This window comes from Solanum tuberosum, unplaced genomic scaffold (genome assembly GCF_000226075.1).
Source record: "Solanum tuberosum cultivar DM 1-3 516 R44 unplaced genomic scaffold, SolTub_3.0 scf00634, whole genome shotgun sequence".
Classification (NCBI taxonomy): Eukaryota; Viridiplantae; Streptophyta; class Magnoliopsida; order Solanales; family Solanaceae; genus Solanum; species Solanum tuberosum.
In genome coordinates, this window is record NW_006239563.1 from 187,208 (window position 1) to 196,526 (window position 9,319).

The window sequence follows — 9,319 nt, forward strand, 5'->3', positions numbered from 1 at the left end:
AGATAGAGTGTCAAACAGTCAAACTTCGATACCTAAATTCATTCATCCAAAGACTTTTCCATTTCCAAATCCATGCCTTCGAAAAACAACTTCTCTACCTCCATAAGTTAGTGGTAAGATCTGCATACATTCTACCCTCTCTGCACCCCATTTGTGGAATTTCACTGAATATGTTATTATTGTTGTTGATAGTGACACATCATCACCAAAGAGGAAACAAAAGAAGTGTTGCAGGGTTGTTGCCTATGAACTCAGAAAAAATATGAAATGACAATCAAGGTCTTAAGGGTAGTTGGTTAGAGTTATGCAGGTGTTAGTAATACATGAATTAGTTATGGAAAAAAATGATATATTATTTTATAGATGAATTAATTATGCAGGGATTAGTTATTCATGTAATACTTATTTATAAATTAATTATTCCATCTTCTATCTAGCATAAAATTATACATAGATCCTCTCATAATTATACATGTATTAGTTATGTTGATTTCCAAATTGCAAATCAAATAACGTATTAGTTTTATACATAGTCCTAACCAACTACCAAATATGGTACTCCCTGTGTCACAGTTTATATGACTTAGTTTGACTTGACATAGAGTTTAAGAAACAAAGAAACACTTTTGAAACTTGTGGTCTAAAATAAATTATTAATATGGCGTGACTATAAGTTTTTTAAATTATTACTTCCGTCCCGTTTTATATAAGTTAGTTTGACTTGACACAAAGTTTAAGAAAGAAAGAAATTTTTTTGAAACTTGTGGTCTAAAATAAATCATAGATATGGCGTGACTATAGGTTTTTTAAATTATTACTTCGTCCATCCCATTTTATATAAGTTAGTTTGACTTGACACAAAGTTTAAGAAAGAAAGAAAAACTTTTGAAACTTGTGGTATAAATTAAGTGAAAGATGTTTGTTTGACTATAAATTATTTCATCCCGTAAGGATGAAATGAGTATTTTAAAGTTAAATTGTTAGTAAATATAGAAATGTGTCATTCTTTTTGGAATTGACTAAAAACGAAAGTAAATTATATAAACTGAGACAAATGAAGTACTAAATATAAAAATATGTCCTTTTCATTTAACTAAACTAAAAAGAAAAATAAATTGGGACATAAAGTATTATTACTTATATAAATCATAATACATGTATAATATTTTTGGTAACCAACTACCCACCTAAACAAGCATGACCATAAAACAAACAACTCAAGCACCTAACTGTTGCCTATTATATCACAACAACAAATCAAACGAAGATACTAAAAATTGAAGATTTATATGAAAAAGGCAAGAGGTGGGACCAATGTTCAATTTTTGATTTTCCAACAATACCCTTAGACAAAAGCAGTAAAAAAGAAATAGAGGTATATGACTGTTGAGAACAAGATTCCAGCACAACCACATTCTAATGGCTACTTCACTTCAAAATTTGGTACCACCATTTTCTTGCCGACGTCCGAGCTATACATCCCCTTCTACTCCTATCGCCATTTTCCGAGGAGGGAGAAGAAGAAATGCAAGAAAGACGTTGAGGGTCTGTAGAGCTATGGTTGAGAAGACAGTACAAGGGGCTTCTTCTACTTTTGCTAAGGAAATGGAAAGGCTTTCAGCTAAGGAGTCTCTGCTTCTTGCAGTCAGTTCTTATCTCTTTTTACTCCAATTTGTTTTTTTTTTGTATGTACCAATACAAGAGTCCATGGTTTACCTATTTAAGTTTAACTAACTCATTAAAATTGTGGAAATGTTCACAATTTCATCAACATTTGCCTTGTACAACTTTGGGTTGTTGTGTTTCATCTTTTCACATTAATTTTGGGAATATACCTAGATTCTTCACCCCCTGTACCTGTTGGTGTCTCACAACATGGTTTTGAGTTAATTTTCTTAACATTGTATTATTGCCAGAGTCATCCCTGCTCTTTTGGTTTACTCAATGTTGGCCCCCATGTTCTGTTGTCCACGCTTTAGATATCCAGCCCTACATGTGAGGGGAGTGTTAGAGTGTCTCGCATTAGTTATGTGAATGAGTTGTTGTCTACTTAAATGTTTTTGGGGGAAGGCATTCCTCACCTCGTGAGCTAACTTTTTGAATTGAATTACGCTTAAGGTCTATATTCTTAACAGTTGTTATGTTTATGTTTGAGTTGCTTGTTTTAATTTAAGAGTAGTTTGTAAATCCAACTTGTACTAGGTAATCATAGGTATCTTTTGGGATTCTCATGGACATTCTCTGTGCCACTTGTAGATTATTTTCATATCCACTTCTTATTTAATGGCCCATTCTTTTTGATCGACTTAAATGATAGAATTCACAACAGTACATAAACAAAAGAACTAAAAGAAAAATCAAGAATGGTGGTGTAGACTGACAGAAGAGATCTATTCTCTTTGTTTCATTTTACTTTACACTATTTCTTTTTTAGTATGTTAAAAAAGAATGACATCTTTCTATTTTTATGGAGAAATGTCATTCATAACAAGTATGGTCAAGATGACCAGTGGTGTTCAAAGGTGGTTGTGATCCCCCATGGTGTAGGAGTTTGGAAAGCAATCAGATCCATTTGGTCTTTGATGGCTGGAAAAATTAGTTTAAGAGTGGGCAATGGAAGGAAAATTCTTTTTTGGGGTGATAATTGACTTGGGCATGGACCTCTAAAGGAAGTCTTCCCTGAATTCTTTAGCATTGCCACTATGCCAGACATTATTCTGGAATCAGCAAAAGGAGTACAACGATGGAATTTACTGTTAGAAGGCTACTGCATGATTGGGAGCTGGAAAGAGTTGTTGAATTTTTCAAAACCTTGAAATCATTCCAAGGGTTCAAAGATATTGAAGACTCACTTATATGGAAGCCCACCGGTAAAGGAACTAATTCTGTTAACTCAGCTTATAGCATTCTGATTAGGCACAGACAGTCAACTAATCAGTGGCCATGGAGATCCATTTGGAAGATGAAGGCTCCTTTTAAGGTGGTATGTTTTTCTTGGCTAGTAGCAAGAAATGCTTGCCTCACACAGGATAAACTTCAAAGAAGGGGATTCCAACTGTGTTCTAGATGCTTTTTGTGCGGAGCTGCTAGGGAAAATAATAGTCACCTATTCATTCATTGTCTTGTTACTGGACAATTATGGCAACTATTCTTGAACATGGTAGGAATCGGATGATCAATGCCAGCAACGAGTGCTGATTTACTGAAATGTTGGAACCAGAATGATGGGGCAGTTAGTCTGAAAAATTAGTGGAAACTTGTCCCTGCTTGCATATGGTTAGACCATTTAGAAGGAGAGGAACTATAGAGCTTTTGAAAGAAAAATACAATTTTGTGGAGAAAATCAAGATGAACTGTATACTTATGTTTTATTTTTAGTGTAAAGAAAGCTATGCTAAGGAGGCTGAATCACTAGTTGATATGATATGATTCTTGTGAAGCAGTAGCCTAAGCTTGGTTGGGTTGTAAAGTCTTTTTGCACTGTCATGGTGCAACTTTTGATATATATATATATATAGTCGTTACCAGTTTCAAAAAACACACACATTTAACTTTAAACTTCTCATTTACCCTAAATAACATGATTTTGTAGCCACATAGATGTCATGACACGTTTAAGGCCACATGTTCCATAACTCTTTTCTTTTATAAATTTCATATACAGGTTCACATAAAATAAGGTGGGTATTATATATACTCTTGTCTCTTTACATTTTTCCTGCAATTCATCATTTTCCTTTGTTTAATTTCTTTCATTGTTTCTCTATGATTGACTCATCAAAGAATCGGCCTTGGGTAAACTAAATGTTCTTATATATCCCATTCCAATTTAAGAAAAGGCTCAGGGAATGGTGGAAAGAGTGTCACGGGAGATACAAAGTTGTGCAGGTCTGCAGGAGGGTTAGCTTGGTGGGGCCGGGAGGTTTAGACTTTAGAGAACAATATTATTGATGATATTGCAATGGTTATTTTCAAGAAATCGCACTTCTGTTCTTTCTTTGTGTCCCTTAAGCACTAAAAGAAATTAATTACTCTGTTATAGTTCAAAGATGCAGGTGGATTTGAAGCATTGGTCACTGGGAAGACAACAGATGTACAATGCATTGATGTGAATGAGAGGATCATTAGTCTCGAGAAGCTCAATCCGACGCCTCGTCCCTCAACGTAAGGTGTTAAATCTTACCAACAAACTTAATTTTCAAGATTCTTGACAAGGTACTCATTGGTGGTTTCATTTCCCAGGTCTCCCAATTTGGAAGGACGATGGAATTTTGAGTGGTTTGGAGCTGGTAGCCCAGTTCTTCTTTTTGCCAAATTTTTGTTTGGGTAAGTTCTATTTTTTGGGATAACATTCACTTTTATTTTAACTATTCCAACTTACATAAACTCATTAGTGTATGAACTAAGTAAACAAAATGAAGTAGTTGTGCAAATAATGAATCAATTGTACGTGGAGTAGTTTATCCTTTTTCTGAAACCTGCATTGTGCTACTAATAAACAATTGTCATACTGGAGATCAAATGGAGACCATTTCTTGAAGACTAACAATTTAGAGAAGAAAGTTTGAACCATAGGTATGATGGTTGCCTTACATTATCTAAAGTGCATGCTGAATGTTTAAACATCTAATCATTCCCTTCCATACCTTTGCACCAGTGGCAAATTAAGTGATAGTTGAGTGGGGAAATTGCGCCTACTGAAATTTGATATAATTATGCTATATGCCAGAGCTTTTGCTTAGAATTTCGAATCTTTTCCATTTTGAACCTGATAATTTCCTAGAAGAAGTCAGAAATTGGTAGAATAGTTTTATCTGAGGCTGAAATTTGATAGAATTACACTATATGCCAGAGCTTTTGCTTAGAACTTTGAATCTTTTCCATCTTTAAACCTGATAATTTCCTAGAAGAAGTCAGATATTGGTAGAATAGTTTTTTCTGAGGTGTCCTGCATAAGGAAAAAAGGTAAAATGCTAAAAGAAATGCTTTTAGGTTCTTTCATCCAACTAGAGGGCCCTTCCTTTATCTTTTCATTTTCTTTCTTTCATTTCCGATGACACAAAATATTTGAATTACTTTTTTTTTTATATGCACTTGTTTTTAAGCTTAGAAGTCACAGCTAGCCCACAAAGTTGCTTGTCAGGACTAATTTATAAAATCAACAAAATTGCTTGTCAGCTATCTTCTGGCTATCTAAGATAAAAATAAAATTTATGATTTGTTTTGTGTGAATGTACTATGAATAGTTAGAATGTTAAGCCAAGATGGGAGATTTATTCATATTACTTGTATTAGTGGGAAGATGTGTGTACCCAGTGAAATAGTTGAGATACGTGTAAGCTTGTTCGGATACTATGGTTATTCCCTCAAAAAATAAAAAATCCCACAAAGTGACGAGATGAATCACTCTTTTAGTCCACCAAACTAGATAAAGGTAAAGGAATAATCTTTGCTCACACTGGGAAAAAAAGTCTGATTGGGAAGAAAAGGTATGGGAATAAGAAAATAGGTCCAACCTTTTTAAGGAATGCAACTGATTTTATGACATTGAATTTTGAAATTTGGCGAATGACCAAACTAAACCCCCATTCATGGAGGCCAATTTCTTCCCTTCAGTTAGGTTTTTACTATTCTAGTACATTATTGTCTTCTAGGTATTTGCATGATTTTTCTTTTGAAGGAAAGACAATACATTTACCATAATTGGTTGAAAGTTCCTTCCCAAAAATTGAAAGTAAAGATCTTTCATATTTAGTGAATCTTTTTCTTGGAGAAAATAATTTTGGACTCTATAGATTGTCGTTCTTTCCTTCTCACTTGATAGCATCCACAATGCAAATTTTAAAGGGGTTCTAGAGTTTTTGGGGAGAAAATTTGTGAAACACAAGTTTCTATTTTGAAACTAGTAATGTTGTATTCCTCAACATTAAGGACATGTTGGAAACCTTCAAAAAGGAGAAAACAGTAATAAAAGTATTCCTTACAAAAATCCTAACAAATCTACAAGCTGCTTTGATTCCTCTATACCTTTCTCTTTACACCAAAAATAAAATAATACAAGACAATTCCATTTGACTTTCTGAACGAAATTGTACCTATCTTCAAAGTATCTACTATTCCTCTCACTCCAAATGGTCCGCTTGATGCAATGTAGAATTATCCTCCACCATTTCTTCTGGCTCTTGTTACCTCCTCTTCTGATCCAACAACTCAACAAATCTACAATCTCCGTAGGCATGGTCCACTTTGTCGTTGTGAGACTGAGTCCATATCTCTGTTGTATATGTGCAGTGCAAAAATAGGTGTCTGTCTGCTTCTCTGCATAGTATGTATCTGGATACAATATTTAACCCCTTTCTCTTCAAAACTTCATGTGTCAAGCAATATCTCCTAGCTACCAACCATGTAAAGCATTTTACCTTAGTTGATGCTAGGTTTTTCCAAATATTCCTCCACACTTTTTGACGGTCTCTAGCTTGCTGAACATTTCTTTTTTATAAGCCCTGTTTACGGTTAATATCCCATCCTAACTGTGTTTCCACCTCAAAAATGTCAGAATCAGAAGTGGTACCTTTGGAATCCTCTATCCCTTTAAGAAAATTGGCCACTCTATCCACATTCCAGTCATTCAATAACTTCCTAAAGGAAAAGTTCCATCCTTGTGGAGTCCAACATTAATTCATAGTAGCCTCAGGCAGTGTTTTGGAGAGCGAGAAGCGGAAAAAAGCAACGAGGGCTTGCTTCACTGAAGCGTGAAGCGAAGCACACGGTTTTTTCTAATAAAGCGTTATTTAGTACAAAAATAAAAAATATTAAATTGCATATATAAATAACCAAGAACTCAACAGAAATAACATATTAAGAAAATCTTTCAGTTCTTAAATTAAAAAGTAAATAAAAGATAGTCAATAATCCTCATAATCATAACATATTAAGCAAATGCAAACAACAAAACCAAATAAGCAAAAAAGCAGAGCATAACAGGGGAAATAAAACCCTAAAAGTAGTCGCTGAAAACCTGGAAGAGAGTCCAGAGAAGAAGATGGAAAGAGAGGAGGAACTTATCATTTGAGTTGCAGCAACAGATGTTGAGATGTTTGGGCCACAGAAGAAGAAGAAGAGGGAAATGTTTTGAGTCCCAGCAGACAAGTGTGTTATACAGAAGTTAAAAAAAAAAAAAAAAAAACCTAACCGCGCTTTTTGTCATCTTTGCTTTAAGTGCGCTTCTCACTTCGCCTACTGAAGCGCAGTGCTTGCACCTCGCCTCCTTTCACGCTTTAAGCGCGCTTTTTGTCGCTTTTCACAACACCCTCAGGATTATATAAGGATAAGTTCCATCCTTGTGGAGTCCAACATTAATTCATAGTTGACTCAGGATTATTGCACAAGATAAACAGATCAGGAAAGGATTCCTTTAGAGGAGTCTGTTCATTCCAAGCATCCCTCCAAAATATTATTATTCTATCATCTCCCACTTTAACTTACATGTTCACTTCTAACTTGGGCTACAAAGCTCTGATAGTTCTCCATTCCCCAACACTGTAGGTACTGGAGCTCTTATTGCTGCACCAAGGGCTAGACTCACCAAATTTGCATTTAATAACATCCTTCCATAAGGCTTGTCCCTGTCCTTTGTATCTCCATAGCCACTTCAACAGTTCCTGATGCCCAAACCCCCCCAAATCTCTGCTAAGTTGTGCTATCTCCCATTTAACCGAACTAGTTTTGGGAACGTGCGATGCACTTTTGTCCCCTACTACTGTAAAAAAATTGGACAACGAGTGAAAGATATATGGTGCTTTCCAAATAGAAACAACTCTAACACAATAAGTTAACTAAGATACATCGAGCCTTACAGCACGCCTCACGGGAAATCAAAGCTTGAATTACAATTTCAGGAATAAATATGGAGAAAGAAAAACTGACCTGAAAAATGTTCTCAGGCACAATTCCCCAAAACTCTCTCTCTCCTACTTTCTAGGTGAGAGAGTACCCTCTTTTCGGTAGGTTGCCTGAGAACTACCAACCTCATCCTTCCCCTCAGCTATCTCCTTCTGCGATAGCTTTCTCTCTCCCTTTACCTCAGTTCCCTTCCACAGACATGGAGGAAAATATGATTTATTCCCACGCCGGTTTCAAGTCATTCAATATTCGGTTTCAAGTCATTCAATATTACCAGATGGACATTTCAAGTCTGGCGAGGAAGTCTGGTTTGATTGGGTGGAGCGTAGTAGAAACATGATGAGAAGAATAAATCTCAACAAAAAAGTGATGGAGTGTATTTGTTTTGTCCTGAAAGAAGCCTCAAACGACAACAAGAATCTTGTGAGGAGATGGAGAATGAACTATGAAGGACCAAATGGCAAAGTATTTTAGTACAAGGAAGTTTAATGCCCATGGAAGACTACTCTTCGAGGATCGAGGCCATGAGCATATCATTGGATATACAGAAGTTGATTGGGCAGGATCACCCTTTGATAGATTTTCTATATCCGGATATTGTGTTTTAGTAGGAGTGTCCTAGAAGAGTAAGAAACAAAGTGTGGTTGATCTAGTGCAAAAGTAGAATATTGAGCAATGGTTATAGCAAGTTGTGAGCTAATTTAGATTAAATAGTTGTTGAGAGAACCAAAATTTGGAGAGATCGGTCAGATGGAACTTGTATGTGATAGCCAAATGTCCCTTCATATCGCATCAAATCCGGTATTTCATCATAGGACTAAGCACATTGACTCTCACTTTGTCAGAGAAAAGATAATCTCGGGAGATATTGTTACAAAATTTGTGAAGTCGAGTGATTAGTGTTAAAGAATGACAAAAGTCCCACATCGGTGATTAATGAGATGGGTGGACTCCTTATAAGGCTTGGGCAATCCTCCTCCCTTTGAGCTAGCTTTTGGGGTGTGAGTTTAGGCCTAAAAACCTAATTTAACATGGTATCAGAGCAGGGCCCGTCTCACCCGATGTTGGGACCCCCAAAATCAAAATTGCCCACGCACCAGATGCTAAGCACTGGGCGTGAGGTGGGGTGTTAAAGAATGACAAAAGTCCCACATCGGTGATTTAATGAGATGGGTGGACTCCTTATAAGGCTTGGGCAATCCTCCTCCCTTTGAGCTAGCTTTTGGGGTGTGAGTTAGGCCTAAAAACCTAATTTAATATGATACCATGTGAGAAAATATGGGGAAAATATTATTGAATTGTTGTTGTGTCTACATTATTACATTGAGACCCTATTTATAGACCCTAGAATACAATCCTTTACCAAGTAGGATACTATTTAGTATTCCTATTTCTATTTCTATTACTATTCCTATTC

At 35.8% G+C, this 9,319-nt stretch overlaps 1 protein-coding gene across 1 annotated transcript in view; it reads left to right on the top strand.

Annotated features, from left to right (window-relative positions):
- Positions 1-1,382: 1,382 nt before the first annotated feature.
- The window catches only part of LOC102601712 (probable plastid-lipid-associated protein 13, chloroplastic), a 23,839-nt gene continuing 15,902 nt past the window's right edge, over positions 1,383-9,319 (top strand). The window contains exons 1-3 of the mRNA XM_006366494.2: positions 1,383-1,644; positions 4,043-4,164; positions 4,243-4,326. Of these exons, the coding sequence (XP_006366556.1) occupies positions 1,420-1,644; positions 4,043-4,164; positions 4,243-4,326 (431 nt within the window). The 5' untranslated portion in view covers positions 1,383-1,419. The remainder of the gene's footprint in view (positions 1,645-4,042; positions 4,165-4,242; positions 4,327-9,319) is intronic.